Source organism: Monodelphis domestica, chromosome 2, assembly GCF_027887165.1.
Source record: "Monodelphis domestica isolate mMonDom1 chromosome 2, mMonDom1.pri, whole genome shotgun sequence".
In the NCBI taxonomy this organism is placed as follows: Eukaryota; Metazoa; Chordata; class Mammalia; order Didelphimorphia; family Didelphidae; genus Monodelphis; species Monodelphis domestica.
Window position 1 is genome coordinate 384137999 of NC_077228.1, and position 20969 is coordinate 384158967.

Below are 20969 nucleotides of genomic sequence, written 5' to 3' on the forward strand. Positions count from 1 at the left end.
ATAGTAGCAATAAAATAAATTGAACACAGAGGTTTATTCTAAAACATAATTTCCAGTGTAGGGTCCAAAATCAGTTCATTTTTTCAACCCAATACCTAATATCTTCTACCCCTAAAATATTGGACAATTATAATTACAAGACTGACACTTTACATTTACATAACATTTTCCTTGCATTATGTCATTTGATTGTCCTAGTAAGAGGTGGGGAGGAAGTTTTCCTTGCTTCACCAGTAAAGGAAATTAAGGCCCAGAGAAACTGAATAACTTTTTCAGTGTAGTATAATGGAAAGGGTGCTAAATTTGGAGATACAAAGCCCTGAGTCAAATTAAACTTCTGTCATTGATCAGCTGAATGGCCTTGGATAAGTCTCAACCTGTAAACCTCTTTTCTCTCTAATAATGTTGGGAAAATAATATCTGTACTTATTTACCAGGGTGACTGTGGAAAGTGTACATTTAATACACGTAGAAGGTCTTGCAAACTGTAAATTATTATAAACATCATCTATGATAGCTGGAAAGGCAAAGAGGAGGAACACAAGCCCAATTCTTCTGTACTATGTCTAATTCTCTTTTCCCTATACTATATTTAAGATTCATAATCATTTGCTCTATGTTATAAGCCATTACAAATCAATGAAAATAGAAGTCTTGTTAATTCTTGGGGCATCTAGGAGGTCTAGGGGAGATAGCTCTGGGCCAGCAGTGAGGAAGACCTGTGTCACACTGGACAAGCCACTTTGCCCCATTTTCCTCAACTATAAAATAGTGGATAAGAACAGCATCTACCTCAGTGGCTTCATGCTAGGATCAAAGGAGAGAATATTTGTAAAAAGCACTTAGCACAGTGCCTGGCATATAAATAGGTTCTATATAAATGATTATTACCTTCTCCTAAATATTTTCACATTCTTTAAGTTGTACTATAATAATAATTATTAACTATATAGTTATAACTATAGGTGGGAATTTAGAACTTATTTATTACTATAATTTACTCATAACACCACAAATATAATACTATAACTATGAATAACTATATTGTGCTTTGAGGTTTGTAAAATACTTTACATATATTATTTCTTTTAATCCTAAAAAAAAGCCCCATGAAGTAGATGCCATTATTTATCCCATTTTTTAAATGAGGAAATTATGACAGAATTTAAATGATTTGCCCAGGGTCACACAGCTTGGAAATACCTGTAATGGGATTCAAATTCAGATCTTCTTGAATCTAAGTTCATCATCCACCAGACATTTTGTCTCCCTTGCCTGTTGTCTCAATATCCTTCCCAATCCTCTGGTAATGGGTGGTTGAAAAACATGGTTTGGGCCATTAGTTTTCAAGCAGTTTTATCATTAAACAGAATGTAAATCACAAAGAAAATAGCTTACTTCACTTTTACTTTGGAACCAATCACCAACTGGAGATCAGGAAAACTGATTTAGGCAAATGCATAGTTAGACAGAGCAGTAACTAATTTTTATTCCCAGCAGATCAAGAATTTATTCGATCCTTGTTGTGAATTAGAAGCCTCAGGGTGAATGTTGTGTGTGTGTCAAAAAAACACACAATCGGCATTTTGAGATCATCAAATCCATGACATTACTGTAAGCATCAAGATGAGGGAATGTGTCTGTCTGTCTCTCTGTCTGACACACACACACACACACACACACACCAACCACACCACACACATACTGCTTGGTGGGTCTTCAAATAAAACCCCACACAGCATTTCATGGGCTTTCTTTTTTCTGAAATTTATTCTCCAATTAAGTCTAGGATTCAGAAAGAGGTTGATGTCAAAGGATCTAAAGCTTAGAACTTTAAATGCAGAACTTTATGTAGAAAGATCACATTTTCCTCATGTGACCTTGTAGGAAAGTCTCTGGAAAACTTGTTCCATTTCCATTTGGGAACCATAAAATCAAGATTCATAAATCCCCAAAGAAAATTTAGCAGTTCAGTTAGGCTTCATGTAGAATTTGGCCATTATTATGATATTTAAAGGATATTGAGTATGTTCAGAAGAGGATGGCCAGGAGAGCAAGAAGACTCAAAACCTTGCTTTAGAGGTTCAGTTTTAGGAACTAGGGGGTGCTTATTATAAAGAAAATGACTTGGGAAGTGGTAGGGCAGTTCTGTGGCTCAGGGGATCGAGAGCCAGGCCAAAAGCAAGAGGTCCTGGGTTCAAATCCACCTCAGACACTTCCTAGCTGGGTGGCCCTGGGCAAGTCACTTAAGCCCCATTGCCTAGCCCTTACCGCTCTTCTGCCTTGGAACCAATACACAGTATTGATTCTAAGTGTCTGAGGTCAATATATAATATCTATGTTTATATATATAATATTGTAAACATTTATTATATATGTTTATATAACATCATATGTTTATATATGTAAACCCTTTCTATATATGGCTTAGGTGGTTGTGATCATTATCTTCAAGTATTAGAGAGTATTTAATGTCAAGGAGGGATTGAATCTATTTTCCTTGGTCTCAGAGAGCAGAACTAGCATCACTTTGTAGAAGTTACAGTACCACAAATTAAGGAAAAATATTCTGACGATTTTGTCCAGGGTCTGAATGGGCTACCACAGGAAGTCAAAGAATTATAAAGATGAACCTCAGAGCTCATCTAGCCCTACCCATTCATTTTCTACATAGGCAAGGACACTGAGATTTATATAGCTTAAATGGCTTGTCCAAAGTTGCAAAGGTAACAAATGGTAATAAATTAATAAAAGTTTGTGGAATGAATGAATCCGAATTTGAGCCCAGATCATCTGACTCCAAACTCACCAGAGGCTGAGTTCACTATCACTAGAGATCTTCAAAGGCCAAGTGCCCGCCGGTGGTAGATTTTTCTTAGGTAGACAATGGATTAGATAATGTCAGTGGTTTCTTCCAATGCTGAGCTTTTACTAAAGGTTTCAGTTCCCCTATACTCTGTCTCTCTCCCCATCTCTCTTTGTACCTGTGCTTATGGCTGTGACTTAAGCAAAGTCATACATGACCACTTTTGACACCCAATAATGGAGTGAGGCTAAAATAACCAAAGCATTTCATGTCACATTCTATGAAATTCCTGAATATAAAGTTAGGAACTTGGCAAGTATGATTTTTCTTTATTGGAGCCAATTAAACAGGGAGGCTGTTGGCCACACAAGTAAAGACAGAGAAACTTATGCCAACCTTCTACATCAAAGTCAGATGAAGTTTAATTGAAATCAAGGAAGAAAACAAACCGAGATAAAGAAAAAGATAGATTGACAGGCAGCAGCACTCACAAATAATGGCAACTAATTTTCCACCCACTGGTTTGTACGCTAATACTCAATAATGAAACCAGCTATGATATTATTTTCTATCTATTCATTCAGGGTAATTTGATAACAAGAAATTTAGAGAGAATTCTATATAGGATTCCCCATGCTGTATTTATTTTTCAGATTAGTAATACTCTCTGATGCCCTCTAAGGTAAAGTAAGTTTTTCCCCTGATTTTTTTTTTTTGCTGTACTAATATATTTTGATTTTTTAAAAACCTGCACATTGGCACATATTTGTAGGATAACAGGTTTAGAGCTACAAGAGACCATAACAGTCGCATAGTTCAGCATCCATTTTTTTCAGATGAGGAATCTGAAACAAGAAGTAGTTTGACCCAGATCACTGAGGTAGTTTGTGGCAGAACCATGCTTTGAACCCTAGTTCCTTCTAATTAATCATCCTTTCCGCTTTGCCATACTACTTACCTTTTGAGTTTGGGATATATATTTGCCATGTAGTCTTTCGGTTCTGGGATACTCTTGGTCACCCTATTTGGGGTTTTCTCAGCAAAGACACTGGAATCATTTGCTCATTTTATCCATGAGGAAACTGAAGCAAATAGGATTAAATGACTGCCCAGGGTCACACAGCTAATATGTGTCTGAGGCCAAATTTGAATTGGGTCTTCCCAACTCCAGGCTTTGCACTCTATCTACTGTGCCACCCAGTTGGCTTTTGAATATACATACATATATATACACATATATGTGTGTGTGTATAAAGTTATTTGCAAGCTGTTTTTTTTTATTAGAATATGAGCTCCTTAAAATACATGTACAAGAATATTCATAGCTGCGCTCTTTGTGGTGGCAAAAAATTGGAAAATGAGGGGATGCCCTTCAATTGGGGAATGGCTGAACAAATTGTGGTATATGTTGGTGATGGAATACTATTGTGCAAAAAGGAATAATAAAGTGGAGGAATTCCATGGAGACTGGAACAACCTCCAGGAAGTGATGCAGAGCGAAAGGAGCAGAACCAGGAGAACATTGTACACAGAGACTGATACACTGTGGTACAATCGAATGCAATGGACTTCTCCATTAGTGGCAATGCAGTGATCCTGAACAACCCGGAGGGATGTATGAGAAAGAGCACTATCCACATTCAGAGGAAAACTGTGGGAGTAGAAACACAGAAGAAAAACAACTGCTTGATCACATGGGTCAAAGGGATGTGGTTGAGGATGTAGACTCTAAATGAACATCCTAGTGCAAACATCAACATGGAAATAGGTTCTGATCAAGGACACAGGTAATACTCATGGAATTGTGCATCAGCTACAGGAAGGGGTGAGAGGAGTGGAGGAAGGGAAAGAATATGATTCTTTTAACCAAGGAATAATGTTCTAAATTGACTAGATACATTTTTTTAAATTAAAAAAAGAATATGAGTTCTTTAAGGGCAGGGGCCATATTTTTATTCTTTGAATCCTCAGTGCTTTGCATAGTACCTGGCACATAGTAAACATTTAATAAATGCTAGTAGACAAACTGACTTAATAAATATTTATCAAATTTAATTTAATAACACATGCTACAAAGAAAGTAGTGCAAGTCTTATAATCACCATTCTTCAGAAGGAAACTGTTGATGAATTCAGAAACTGGCAAGATCTTTGCTATTTTGCTATTAAATATTATATTACCATTGAAATAAACCAAGTTCATCTAAACGTCACACATTACTTCACACAAAGACCCAAGGCAAATCATTTATCTATAACTCTTAGACATGAAAACAAACTGCATTAGTCATTTTGTTGTGTCTATTATATTTTTTTTAAAGGAAGTCTGGACAACTGCATTGTTTTATTTTTAGATGTCTCTATTAAATACAACGATCCTTTCATCTAGTAGCTTTCCAAATGTATTAGGCAACTAGGTGGTGCAATGGGTAGAATACTTGACCTCAGGAAGACCTGAGCTCAACTCTGACCTCAGACATTTACTTGGGCAAATCACTTAACTCTGTTTGCCTCAATTTCCTCATCTGTAAAATGAGATGGAGAAGGAAAAAGTGAAACCACTCTAGTATCTTTGCCAAGAAAATCCCAAAAAGGGGTCACAAAGAGTTGAACATGACTGAAAATGACTGACCAATAACTACAAGCAAAAGATCGACTAAAAAGTGAGATGTGATCATTAATCCTCTCTTGTTGTTAGTAGTTTCTTTGGTTTTAGAAAGTGTCAGAACGGTTAATATCCTCAGATAGCTATTTTCAATTTAAATAATTTTCAATTAAATTTACTTCAAATGCTTATTGATCACTTTATTCTTATGCAAGATGTTTTCCCATGTCTACTAGACACAGATGTTCTTGCTTCTAAAGAACTGACATTGTAGTACCTGGATTAATATAACTAAATAACAATACTATAGAACAAGGTAAATAAAATACGAATGAACAAAATGATATGGAGAGTCATGGGAATAAGAGATTATATCTACTGAGAATCTAGGGGGAAAGTCTTTGAGATAGCTTTTAGAATTTCAAAAAGAAGGGGCAGCTGGGTGGCTAAGTGGATAGAGTGCTAGGGCTGGAGATAGGAGATCTGGCTTCAAATTTGGCCTCAGATACTTCCTAGCTGTGTCACCCTAGGTTAGTTAACCCCCATTGCCCAGCCCTTGTGGCTCTTCTGCCTTAAAACCAATGCATAGTATTGATTCTAAGATAAAAGGTAAGGGTTTAAAAGAGCTTCAAGTAGACAAATATGAGGAATTGGCATTTAGGGTAAAAAAATATTTCTGCCCCATAGTCAAAGATGAGGAGATGGGAAATGTGGGCCACTTTCTAGAGAATTAACAGGCTCTTATCTTCCCTCTTCTCTAGACATTTAGTCATGCAAGTCTCTCCATTCTTCTTTCACCATGTCTCTCAAAACCATCCTTTCTTTTCCATTCTAGTGATACTGTCCTGAGTTATACCCTTACTACTTTAGTTGGGCTTAGCATGACCATATCCTGGATAGTCTTTCTGCCTCCCATGGCTTTCCCCTTCCCACTAAAGTTATAAAACTCTCTCCACCAGAGTACTTTTCCTAATGCTATCCAGCTTCCGATGCCATTGAGTCTACCACTTTTGCCATATTGCCATCATCCCTGATTTGTGGGAGCTACTTGTCCCTTTTCTACTTCTGGCTTTGGGCAGTCATCAAATCAGTAGTACCATTACTTCTGCAAAGGACATGTCAGTTAACTGCCCTGAGGACCAATTTACTATATCTGTGACTTTCTAGTCCAAAACTTCCTTTCATAAATGTCCACCCCTTCCACATATGCTGTAATCTCACCATATTGGAATGTAAGATCCTTGGCTGCTGGAACAGTCCTACTTTTATATTCTTACTCCTAGTGCTTGGTACAGAATCAGAAACAGAGTGCTTCATAAAGAATTTTTCTTTTATTAATTCCTATGATGCTGATTGTTCCTTAGCTGTGTTATTCCTTTGCTTTGCATTCAATGCCCTCAATAATCTGACTTTCTAGGTGTATTGCCTGTTATTCTCCTAACCAAGCCCTCCACTCTAGCCAAAGTGGTCAATTCATAGTCTTGAAAACATGGTTTATACTTTCCTGCATCAAAAGTATTCATCTCCCTCTTGCCCTTGAAGTATTCTTTGTCCTTTAAGATCTAATTTACCTCCTCTGAAAAGTTTTTCTTGGCAATCTCATTCCGCAGTGATCTCTTCTCTAAATCTTATGATCTTTATTATGTGTGCCATTGATTTGGTTCTTATTGGGCCTTATTTTGTTATTCAGCGAGCATTTATTAAGCATCTACTATATGCCAATGTGCTAGATGCCGAGGCCACAAGTAAAAGCAAGATGGTTCCTGATGTCAAAGAATCACATTCTCCTGGAGAGCTCCACCATGTCCAGGGATAACGGGAGGCCTTATGGTCCATGGGCAAGAGCACGAGATCCGAGTTAAGTCCTTTAACCTCCCCTGGTGTCAGTGGCATCATCTGGAGAAGGAGGTTAGGCTGGATGGTCTCTAAGGTTCCTTTCAGCTGTAAATACTGAATTGTCTGATCCTAAATTTGGCAAATGCAGGTAATATGAAAACTAGAAGCTTGGAAGTGCAGAGGACAGAGCCCTGGCTTGGCATTGGGAGGTCCTGGGTTCAGATCTGGTTTCAGACACTTTCCTGGCTGTGTGACCCTGGGAAAGACACTTAACCCTAATTTCCTAACTCTTGCCATTCTTCTCTGTGAAAATTGATACTGAAAGTAAAGGTTTAACAAAAATACGATGTAAAGTTTTTTGGAGAGGAGGTAGGGAGAACGGAAGCGAGCCTCTTATGGGATAGAGCCTTATAGGAAGTCGGAGGGAACTTTCTAGGGAAGAGACCACCTGGACAAAGTTGGGGAAGAAAGAGATGGGATGTACCATCCTTGGAACATCAAGCAGGCCAGTTTGATTGGGGCATCAAGTGTGGGGGGGAAGGCGGAGAGAGAGACACAGACAGACAGACAGACAGAGACAGAGAGACACACAGAGAGAGAAAAGATAGGCATCGGGCCAGACCAGAGTCCAAAGGCTTCCCAACATAGGATGTTGCATTTTATCCTAGGGGAAATGGAACCACCACATTTGTTTCTCAGCTGGAGAAGTAAGACATTTTTGTTTGTTTTTTCCTCTATAATCCAGGAATCTTTTTTTTCTTTTAGTCCTTTATGCCATTCATTGGGGATTGGTCCTCTTAACTCCAGGCCTACTGTTTTATCTACTATTCCACCTATCTTATCTTAGCACACAGGACTTCATGAATCATTATTGCCTTTAGCCATTTTTCTTGTAACATCAGTAGATACTACTCTATAATCAGCACTCTCGCTGTTGAAATTCCTCTCTAGGACTTTGAGAAGTTTTACATCTTCTGGCAAACCTGACTCTGTAAAAGGCCTAAGTTAGGGGTAGATAGACACATTTGTTTGCATTGGCGAGTTGTGTGAATTCTCCCTAAGAAATGTCCTTCTTGGGGCAGTGGGGTGGCTCAGTGGATGGAGAGCCAGGCCTACAGACAGGAGGTCCTGGATTCAAATCTAGCCTCAGATATTTCCAAGCTGTGTGACCCTGGGCAAGTCACTTAACCCCCATTGCCTAACCCTTACCATTCTTCTGCCTTGGAACCATACACAGTATTGACTACAAGATGGAAGATAAGGGTTTATTGAAAAAAAAGAAAGAAAAAAGAAATGTCCCTCTTCCTCTCTGCATCTACTACCTGTCCTCCCTAGTCCATCTTCCACACAGCTGCTGAAATAATCTTCCTAATGTACAGGTTTGCTCAGATGTCTTCTGTGTTTATACATTTATAAGAATATAAACTTTTTAGCTCAGCATAAGCTTCCACAATGTGGCCCCAGATGATCTTTGCAGGTTTATTTCACCATGTTCATACCAGCCAGATGGCTTACTGTTTCTACTTTCCCTTTCGACCCTCTCCTAACTCTGGGTTTGTAGGCACTGTGTTTCCCACCACCACTACTTTCTCTGCTTGTTGAAATCTTATTTCATTACCCTAATGTGAACCCACGCATTATCTGCACAGCCTTGCCTGATAGCTCTTCCTGTCCTTGAATGTCACGAGCCATTCTGGTTATCTCTCAGATATACCTCATGATTTTTCACTCATGATAATTCCTTGTATACACAATAGTCATCACCACTGCTAGATTGAAAATTCTTTGCCAATAGGAGCCACTCTTATAGCCTCTTTGTATGCCCCGAGGACCACAGAATTTAGGGAAAAGTGCTTAATGGATGTTTGTTGAATTGCCTTGAGCTCCACTGACTTTCTTCCTGACCACTTAAGGTGTAAAATCATTTTTTAATCAATGTGCCATGCAATATTCTAGGTACTAAGGATACAAAAACAGAAATGAAATACTTTCTGCCCCATGGAGTTTATAGTTTATTTACTAGATGGTGGCCAAAAGCAGTATTTAAATTCTATATAATCATGAATATTTTACTATAGAATCTGGTTTAACTTCCTCTGGAGAGAATACCACAAATCAGTATCTCTTCTTTTCTGATCATATTTACTTACTGAATAATTTGAATTTGAATAATTTTCAAATCATCTATCTTAGTGAACTTTTCTTGAGCCCAATGACTTGACTATTACTTCTAATGTTTAACCATGATTTATTTTTCAGATACTTCCTCTTGAACAAAGGGGATGTAAAACAATAATTTAGGGTCATCAGAAAAATTTCCTGCCCAGGAATAAGGAACTTAAAAAATAGAAATGTTTTTCAATAATATCAAAAATAGAAAGCTGTGACAATGTAGTCAGTATTTAATCCAAGATTATTATAAGAGGAAACAGAAAAACAAGAGAAGAAGTGTCAGTAATTTATTGAGGCCAGGTGGACATCTTAAAACATTGGCCAGAATTAAACAACACTCAATTAAAGGTCATTCAGAAGGAGAATATACACTTGGACAAATCTTTTTTTTTCTTCCCAGACCTAAACAGCAGGCTATTGAATTCATGTATTCATTATTTATGGAAAGGAACTTAAAGTTAGCATGACTCATTCATTTTTCAGATAGGAAACATACCTAGAGAAGTCAAATGATTTTCCCAAGGTCACAAAGTAAGTGGCAGAGCCCATTCTCAAACCCAGACTTGATTTTTTTTATTCCAAATCCACTAGTTGATGGTTGTTGTTCGATTGTTTCAGTCAAATCTGACTCTACATGACCCCATGTGGGGTTTTCTTGCCAAATATACTGGTTTTGTTTACTGTTTCCTTCTGTATCTCATTTTTCAGATGAGGAAACTGAGGCAAAGAGAGTTAAGTGACTTGCCCAGGGTCACACAGCTAGTTAAGTGTCAGAGGCCATATTTGAATTCTGGTCTTCCTGACTCCAGGACCTGCATTCTATCCACTGGGTCATCTAGCTGCCCTAGTTGATGGTCATCAACATTTTAATGGTCTGAGTAGAACAAAGTGATGCTCTTACCATTGTGCCAGAACAGATCCTCCTTTCCCCTTGACTTCCATTATGAAGTCAGTGTATTTCACTGGAAAAGAACACTAGCTCCCTAATATAATGAAAATGTACTCAGAAATGGAGACAGCAGGGTGTAATGAGAAAACGCATATAAGTAAGTCAGAGTCAGAAGGTGGGAGACCATGCTGTTAACAAGCTATGCTTCTTCCAGCAAAGCTGTTCTAGCTTTAGCAACGTTAATAACAGCAGAAAAAAAGGTGATGGGTAAAGAGGCAGTGCTGGAATTCAAATTCTGTAAATTCAGATGATAGTATTACCTGGAGATGATCTGCAAACCAACATTCTGAACTTAAATGATCAACAAGTAAAATGAATTTATTTTAAATGATAGGTACTCTCTCCAAATTCAGATCAATTCAGAATTCTATTAAGAATTATTATTAATTATTAATATTAATTGTTATTAAGCTTATGATGTTCTAAGTGGTATGTATGGGGAAATGGGTGAGAATACAAAACCATAAGTCCCTGCCTTTAAAGGAATTACATTTTATTAAGTCCTATGCTGAAGTCTCAATGCAATGTGGAGATGAGTCCATGAGTTCTAGGAAGGCTGCAAAATGCATCTCAAATTTTGGTACATACTTTCAAAGTAGATAGGCTTAGAGTGTGGTCTAATTGATGGACTGAATGTGTGTCCTTCAAAGACCAACCTAGCTATATTTGGAGAGACTTACTGTCAAGTTAGAGCAGCTAGATGGTTAAATGGGTAAAAAGCTAAGACTGGAATTAGGAAGGTTCATCTTCCTCGGTTCAGATCTGGCCTCAGATGCTATATGACCCTGGGCAAGTCACTCAACCCTGTTTGCCTCAGTTTCCTCATCTGAAAAATGTGCTGGAGAAGAAAATGGCAGACCACTCCAGTATCTTTGCCAAGAAAAACCCAATTGGGGTCATAGAGTCAGCCTTGACTGAAAAAACTAACAACAATATAACAAACTGATAAGGACCTTAGCTTCAGCATTTGTGTGTGTACATTGGTTGAGAGTATGAAAGGGAGAAATTGTAAATTGAAGGGACCATAAATGAATACTTTTACTAGAGAAGACAGAAGTATCCGTTTGTTTTTTTTCATTGATAAAAACCCTCTGCCATAGAATGGACAGAGTTCTGTGATGACGCTAACTGCTTGAATACATTTTCCACCATTCAGTTACTACTTAACTTTTTCTTCCCCCTGCTATCCTATCCAATTACTTCCACATCAAAAAAGGGTAATATTTTTAGGGAATAGACTTAGAAGAGCTGAGATGAAAAATAAAATCTTTTAAAACTTGAATTCAGTCTTGCTTTGATTTTACCCAAGGGATGGTCTTTAGAGCTTTAGCTAAAGATTTTTAAAAGAGGCAAACTTTCCAAAAGGAGAATCTGCACAAAGTTTTGGCTTCTCTTTGCCTTTATAAAGGCACGATTCTTGTTTCATGGTTAAAGTGAACTGGAAATCATCACATAAGTATCCTACTTGGCATTCAGTCCAGAATTAGCTAAGCCTAACCCCAAAGACAGTGAGAGTTCCAAACCACAAAAAAAATGCTCCCTGGCTCCCTTAAATCTGAGTATTTTTGACTGAGTAATCGCAGTCTTCATTTTTGTTGTTGTTGTTCTGGCAGGATATATAAAAATATACCCTTTTTAACTTGGGGAAAGAAGATAGTAGTTTGGACTCTGCTGAATAGCATTTCAATCTCTGGGACCATAGCTGAGTTATAAGAATAAATAAGCTTTTCCTGACAGTAAGGAAGAATGTTGGTGGGCTCGCTAGACGTTTCCCATTGAATAGATCAGATAGATTTGCTTCCTTGGCAGTGTTCACTAAATACAATGTGGAATTGACTTTGCATGTGTATAGAATTCCTGTGCTACTGGTACATCTCTGCTTTAGTAGGTCTATTTTACATCTTTGAGCCCTGAGGAATTAATAGCTAGCATTAATATGGTGCTTTATAGATATACTATTTCATTTGATCCCTGTGAGGAAGGTACTATTACTATCCATATTTTACAGCTATGGAAACTGAATCAAGAAAGGGGTGAGTGTTTTGTTTTTTTTCCCCCCAGGGTCACTCAACTAGAGGTCCATGATTCTAAAATGAGTACTCATACAATTGTATTTTGTTGTCACTATTCTGTGCCACCAAGAGAGGTTATCCCACAAGTACCTTTCCAACTATTCCAGGTACCTCCCAATGAGTAGTTCTCATAAGTGGTTCAAGGCTCTAGGATTGCCTGGAAGAAGTTTTAGGGACAGAAACTTCTATATTAACTTATTCTTAATTGTAAAGTTAATACCTTATCAAGCAAGATACCTCACTTGTAGATAGCACAGAAGAGTTATTTCACCACCACGGGAGAACCAAGGAACACAGATGAGAAAACTTTCAGATAGACCCTGTGTCTTTTTGCTTGTTTGCAAGGCTTTATATCAAGCTATTTTAAATGATGTGTACTTCTCAGTCATGAAAAGTTTTCAGAAACCTACGGTGGGGAAAAGGGACCAGCTATGAAGCAATAGCACTAAAGATGGATATGAATCATTTAAGGTTTGTTTAGCATTTTAGACTCATAAGATACTCTATCTAGTACTTTGGAGAAGGCCATGTTTTGTCAGAAGCACTCATGAGCAATAGTGAGATTTCTGCATTTCATAACTAGTCCATTGTCAAACCTCAGCAATTCCTTGTTACAATGATCCTCTCTAGTTTTGATGTCAGAATTTGAAATGCAAGCCTGTTCTTAACCCTAGACCTTGGAACTTTGCCATTATAATGAAACAGCTACTTGTTATCAAGGTTGAACTTATTTCAATCATCTTGTTTAGCTGCTTTTGCTTTTTCTGCTTGGAGAGTAGCCAGAAGTGCATTTCTTCAGCCAAAAGGGATTATGAGTCTAAATGCAGTACGATTCTATTCCAATAGGATATGCTTGGATAGGTACTGTATATACATCAGCTACTGTGTCAGCTCAAGCTTACTTGGGTCATAAGGCTTCATGTCAAATGAATGAAACATTGGATTAATGACATGGTTATGCCCTTTGCCCTCTTAAAACTGCAACTCTGCATTTCATTCACATTAGGTCAGTGAGATTTGCCATTTGGTTTAGCTCATTTTTCATTTTTCATACAGATCATAGATCATGTTAAGTAAAAAAAAAAATTACCCTTCCATAGTTAGTTCTTTCGCCTGATGAAGTTTCAGAACTATCTTTGAGCCAGACTATATTAGAGGAATACTTAGAACACACATGGATTTTTATTTGGGAGTATTTAGCCCTGGATAACCCATTTTCACATCTATGAAATAAGGAGCTATAACAAAGCCCTGATCCATTTAGCCAAGTAATTCAATGAACATCAGCTCACCATGTGTGAAAGAGGCCTTTTATGTATTTCTCTTTGAGCAAATTATAAATCAGGTGGAGGCCTCATTCTGCCATACTTTTAATCTTCTGGAGACCACCCTTTGATAGCCTTAGTCATGGTCATTTAAAGTCAAAAACAGGGAAGTAAAGAAGTCAGTGATGAGAAGCCAAATGTATTTACAGCTCTGCCTTACCATCTTCTGCCCAACATTCAGTATTACTCACAATATTTAAATGCCATCTGATATTCTGCAGGAGTAGCAAAATTTAGTTTATATTTATCAGTGGGGTGAAATAAGTCACTACCAAATTTTCTTTATGTAGTACTATAACTTGTACAAATACCAAGTTACTTGAGTTGAAAATACTAAAATAGAAAGTGATATTAAGGTTGGTTGAATAGACTGGGAAATATCTTTCCTATATTTTCTAGAAAAGTGGCAAATGTATGTTCTATTTTGAACTGTTGGCCAACTACATTGCTAATGTATGCAAATGTTGAAAATTGAGGGGCCATCCATCCATTAGTTAATGGCCAAACAAATTGTAATATAGGATTATGATGGAATACTTTTGCACTATAAGAAATGATGAACAGAGTGATTTCAGACAAAACTGGAAAGACCTACATGAAGACATGCAGAGGGAAGTAAACAGAACCAGAACATTGTACATACTAATGACAATATTGTATAATGATCAACTGTGAAAAACTTAGCTAGTCTCATTGATACAGTGATCCAAGACAATTCTGAAGGACTTCTAACAAAGAATACTCTCCACATTTAGAGAAAGAACTATTGGAACCCAAATACAGATCAAAGCATACTATCTTTCACTTTATTTTATTTGTGTTTTATTTTAGGACTTTGGTTCTGTGAGTATTCTCTCACAGCAATGACCAATATGGGAAAATGTTTTATATGATCATATATGTACAACCATATCAAATTGCTTCCCATTTTAGGGAGGGTGGAGGAAAGAGAAGGAGAAAAGCAATTTGACTCTTATAATTGTGGAAAATGTATGTTGTAAATTGTTATTACATGTAATCGGGAAAGTAGAATATTCAAAAACAAAAACCAAATTCTTCCTTTCTGTCTTAGAATCAATACTAAATATCACTTCCAAAGCAGAAGAGTGGTTAAGAGCAAATATGCTTCTTTTATTAAGTGACAAATAGTGGTGTCAAATCAGGTTTTGAATTTGGGAACTTTGGACATATACAATTGAAAATTCCATGAAATTAATTTTCTACTCTTTGATTAGGAGCTAATTCTAAATATGTAGTAATGATATAATTTTATTTTATTATTTGAAGGCATAAAGTAAGTACCATAAGAACCTATGCAGTAGTACAATAAAAAATAACAAAATATGAAGTTGGAGGACCTGTGTTCATATCTTGACTTACCATCTCTATGTTGTGAGCTTCAGTTCCTCATCTGTGAAATGAGGTTAGACTAGATGATTTATAAGGCTCTATAAGCTCCAAATCTATTATCCTAGCATCTTTTGATTTCACAGTGTGATAATCAATGAAACCTTCATGGGGGAGATAACATTTGTGATAGATCTTGAAGCATGGATAGGATTTCAGTAAACAGAGGTGAAAGTTGGATAATTCGTTCTCTGCAGGCAAAGAGAATGTCATGACCAAAAACATAGAAGCATAAATGTAAACAGTGTGTTTGAGTAATAAAGAATAACCAGTTTGGTTAGAGAGTCCAAGGTTCATGAATGGAACATGTCTAGTGTATAAATCATGTCACAAGGTATGTTCTTTTTAATAATTAGGCACAGCCAAATTTGTTCATTGGTAAGTCATTGGTACAGCAGGGAACTCTAGCACCATTCTCTTCTTTGGAAGCATACCATTCCACAAACTGGACAGCAAATGTAGGGTAATAGGATCGCAGCAATGTAAACATAGAAGGGACCTTAGAGACTAACCAACTTATTTTCTTAGATGAGGACCCTGTAGCCTAGATGAGTCGTTAAGTATGTAGAGCTGAGATTTGAACTTGTAGTCGTATAACTCCAAATCCAGCAATCTTTCGCTTCTATCAGTAGACATTCCACTGCCTAAGGCATACTTTTTTCCACCAACCAGAACTCGGAAATAGCACTTTCAACCAAACTTTCTAACTACTTTATAACTGCTTCTCATAGCTATTTCAACCTTAGAGTAGATACTGAAGTAGATAACAAAGTGATTTGATCTCCAGAATTCCCCTGCCTTGTTCATTTGGCAAGGACTGCAAAAAGTCTGAGATAAGGCTAGGGTAAGAAGGTTGAGCAATGGTGCAAGTGTTTCTGCTTACAGGAGTTGAATCTAAGCCAAGCCCATGGTAATGTAGCAGTGGCAAAATGAGAGGTTCCTTGCATAGCAAAATTATAGCATCCATTAGCAAGAGTAACACATACTTAACTTTAAAGCATCTACTGCCTCTGCCCAGATTCTGTGCTAGTGTCTACAAACCTTCCCTCAGCTAACCTTGTCCCAGGGTTTTTGAACTCTGACCACAAGTTGTACTGGCCCATCTCCGTGCTTCAATTGGTGTCGTGTCTATTCCTGGAAGGTTTTCTTTACCTCCTTTTCAGATTTCAAATTCCTACTTTTCTTTTATAAAATCTACCTTAAATGCTGCCATCTATCAGTAATGACCTTCCTCTTGAATCTCGCATAGGATTTCTACTAATCAATGGTATCAAACTCAAGTTGAAAATGGTCCACTAAATCATGTGGCTCATATAGTGACTTAGAAACCACAAATTAACATTATCTCAGGCCTATTGTATTTGTGTTTATTTTCTTAATCTTATGGGGTGCATATTGACTTAGAAACCACAAATGAACAATATCACTGTTCTACTGTATATTTATTTTGCTGCTATTGTGGGCTGCATAATGACTTGCAAAACCACAAATTAACAATATTTCTGTTCTATTGTATTTTTATTTGTTTAGTTCCATATTGACATAAAACCACATATTAACATTATCTCTATTTTATATATATTTTTTATTTCGTTAAATGTTGTGGACTGCATATTAACTTGGAAAACATTTTACATTATCAAAATTCTGTTGCATTTTTACTTACTAGTTAAACATTTCCCAATTTTAATCAGGACTCACTCAGGAAATTGCCATTATGCTCCATGTTTGACCTGTCTGTACAACTCTCATAGGGTCATAGAAACAACCACTATTACGCTTTAAGTTTCAGAACTTGAATAACCTTATCTGCCATATTAACTTTATTCCTTTTATTATCTGATGGAAACTGGTCCTTTTACTATACCTACAGTGCCTTCTATTTTATCTTTCACTTTAACTTCATTCTTTTTTTTCTTTTCAAACTCTTACTCAATACTGAGTACTGGTTCCAAGGCAGGAGAGCACTAAGAGCTAGGCAATGAGGTTCAAGTGACTTGCCTAGCATCACACAGCCAAGAAGTGTCTGAGGCCAGATTTAAGCCCAAGATCTCCTATCTCTAGGCCTGGTTTTCTCTCCCCTGAGCCATCTACTTGCTCCTAAAATCATTCTTTTAAAGCATTTTGCAAGGCGGGTAGACATATAACCTACAGCTTCTACCTTCAACTCACAGAAGATGTGGGTTTATATTCTAACCCTACAACTTGGGATCATAGATTTAGAAAAAGAAGGAATTTCAAATGTCTTCTAGTCCAACATTTTAAAAATAGGGAAACTGAGGCCCAGCGAGCTTAAGTGATTTGACAGAGATGACAGAGAAGATATAAGCTCTAAATCCAGGTACTCTAATTCCATATTTGACACTTTTTCCAACATACCATCATACAGATATGACCATAGGAAATACACTTAACCTACTTGGCTTAAATTTCCTCATCTGTAATATATGGGGGCTAAATAATATAATTTTTAGGATTCTTCCAATCCTAAATCCTGTGGCACTCTAAATAAGATAGGAGCAAAAGTATTACTTTGTTACCTTGAAATGGGGCAGATAGGTGGCTTAGTGGAATGAGAAACAGACCTAAAAACAGGAGGTTCTGGGTTCAAATTTGGCTTCAGATAGTTAAATAGTTCCTAGCTGTCTGACCCTGAGTAAGTTCCATTGCCCAGCCTGCACCACACTTCTAAGACCCAATACACATTATTGATTTTAAGATGGAAGGTAAGGATTTTAATTTATATATTTATAGATATAGTGAATCCTAGAGTTCAGGTTCTTTGTTCTAGGTACCCTATGCATCAGATAGTGATGAGAATCTCCCATGTGTCTATTTGTGTCTTTGTTCTTGGTCCTGTGCAGTTCCTCATAGGATGTTGTGTGTATATATATATAGGCATCCCTCAAAGGCTTGTAGGAGGAAGAAAGGAAAGGATAAAGGGACGAAGTTAAATGCATTTTCTAGGAACTCAAAGTTTTAAACTCAGTTCCTAGAAACTCAAACATTTACAGAAAGCAAGAGCTTTCTTACTAACAGCTATTTATCTAAAGGAAAATGATTACAGAGATGACTACACTCAGTTAATTGACTTATTAGCCTTTCAGCTATTAATCAGTTATACTGACCATGGTACTTGGTAGGTCATAAGAGAATATGAATGCAGACCAAAACACCTATATTTTACTTTCTTTCTTAATTTTTTTTTGTTTGAGATCTCCCATGAAATGACTACTATGGAAAAACATTTTATGGGATTGCACATGGAAAATCTATATCAGATTGCTTGCTATCCTAGGAAGAGGGTGATGGGAGAAGGAAGGAGAGAATTTGAAACTCAAAAGAAAATTTTAAATGTTAAAAATCACTTTTACTTATAATTGGGGGGGGGATAAAATATTATTTAAAGAATTGTAGATTCATATCTTGAAACTCTCAGGCTTATTGGAGATTGCTCTCCATACATCTGTATTTTAGCCAAATTGGCCTGCTAGGATGAATGAATGAAGAAAAATAAAACATTTAAATTCCTACTCTGTGGTAAGTATTGGGGATACAGGTAAAACCTGAGACAGACCCTGTTTCCATGGAGTTCACATCCTAATTTGGGGAAACAGCACAAAAAAGAATATTCAGATGCAGGATGGATGGAAAGGCTTTTAAGGATATTTAGGGTATACTGACAAGTAATATAGTGAAATCTGTAGAGAGTCTGATGACTAGAAAGAGGCTAAGAAAGACCCAAAAGGCATAAAATATGGGGAAATTCTGTCCCCTTCCCCATTTAAAAAAATCCGAACTTAACAAACCCAATCAACATGAGAATTTTCATATACATAGTGGAATGTATCCTTCCATATAAAGAGAGGATTGTGCTTGAAATTCTATCTCCATGAAATACAGCTTGCTTTTCTAAGTACATGATCTTTCAAAGCTGTCTGCTTATTATTTCCTTCTGGCCTTCCTTCTGTTCTCTTTTCATTTCAATAACACTTTTCAATGATCCTCTTTTCTCTTTCTAATTTTTTTTCTTCCCTTTTGGCAGTCCTATCTCCTTTCCTTCTTCATACAAAATCCTTCCTCTTAGCCCCACCCCAACTTCAACTGCAGGGGTTGGAGGTGATGGAAACCTCCATAAAAAATCCCCAGATTGACCATGTCCCATTCTGACTATGCAGATGGTAAGGCATTACTGTTTCTCACATGTGGCATTCTCTATCTCATCTCAATACATTTGCACAGCTTGTCTGGCCCTATGTCCATAATTCTTCCTTACCTCTGCCTCTTAGCAAACTTTGCTTCCTTCAAAGTTCAACTTGAGGGAGCCTATTGTGATTCCCCCATTTTCTAATGTCCTCTTTTCAAGAATTATTTTATATATATTATTATATTAATTAATACATGTACGTATTTTCATCCTCCCCAATAAAATAGAAGTCCTTTGAAGACAGGGACTGTTCCATTTTTGTCATTGTAATTCCTCATCTTTAGCATATATTACTATTAATTATCATCTTATTATGTGCCTGGCACATAAATACTTATGAAGTTAAAAAACATTTAGGTTTGTCACTCACATAGGATGATTCACAAAGAAACCATCTGTGTTAACATAATAATCTTTCATTTCTAAAAGACAGCCCTCAAAGAGGAAGAGTGAAAGCCCCATGGAAGGTACATTAGAGGAAATTTTGAATATCATTTCTATATTCTTTTCTTCTTCTTCTTCTTCTTCTTCTTCTTTCTTCTCTCTCTCTCTCTCTCTCTCTCTCTCACACACACACACACACACACACACACACACACACACACACACACACACACACACACGAAACTCATTCTTCTCATTAAGAAACAATGTGTTTGAGGTCTTATTTCCAGAAGTCCAAGGGCAGAAAGCATAAATTATAATCACATTAGATATTCATAACCAACATAATATTTTTACAAAGAAGAACCCTTTAAAGAGTACTGGTTTCTATCCACGAGTTCTACCCCCCAGAAGCATTTTGTGAGAATTAGGCCTTTTTCAACAACTCCGCTTTCTGTTTTGCAGGCTAGTGAAAGATGCTCCTTGGGACGAGGTGCCCCTGGCGCACTCTCTGGTTGGTTTTGCCACTGCCTACGACTTTCTGTTCAACTACTTGAGCAAGACCCAACAGGAGAAGTTTCTGGAAGTGATTGCCAATGCCTCAGGATATATGTACGAAACTTCCTACCGCCGAGGATGGGGATTCCAGTACCTGCACAATCACCAGCCTACCAACTGTATGGCCCTGTTGACCGGAAGCCTGGTTCTCATGAATCAAGGTGTGTGACGAATTCAAATAAGGGAGTAGATCTCGTGGTGCCCTCCTAGCTGCCCTTTCCGCCTACCCTAGTGTTGATGCTCCCTGTTGGTGCTCAGATCCCAACCAAGCTCATGACCCGAGGTCATCATGGGGCATGTACTAGCTAATTTACAGTTGTACTTTTCCTTTTGTTGCTGTTAATTAGACTAACTTTAATCTGTTGAATACAGTATTATTGTGATTTCCCTAGGCTATACACTCAGAACAAAAAGTAAAGTGAAGAGTTGGCCATTACCCAGCAAATTCTGGTGGTAAAGACAGCTGCCTGGGGTTAAAGAGTTCCTCTGAAAATGATTTGAATTGGCTATTCAGGCTCACTGGAGAATTATCAACATGCAGCCTCGCCTTTTTTCCTTTGTAGGACCTGAGCTTTCAGCATGGCTGTCCATCTTTCATTCCCCTTTATCCTAGGGAAGGCTCACTGGATAGTAGATTTACAATGGGAAG

The 20969-nt window shown here is 37.3% G+C and overlaps 1 protein-coding gene across 2 annotated transcripts in view; it reads left to right on the forward strand.

The window, feature by feature from the left end:
- DSE (dermatan sulfate epimerase) overlaps window positions 1-20969 on the forward strand; it is an 82117-nt gene that overhangs the window by 49247 nt on the left and 11901 nt on the right. For both annotated transcript variants that reach the window (XM_001369067.4, XM_007484457.3), the window contains one exon: window positions 20228-20481. In XM_001369067.4, the coding sequence (XP_001369104.2) occupies window positions 20228-20481 (254 nt within the window). The remainder of the gene's footprint in view (window positions 1-20227; window positions 20482-20969) is intronic.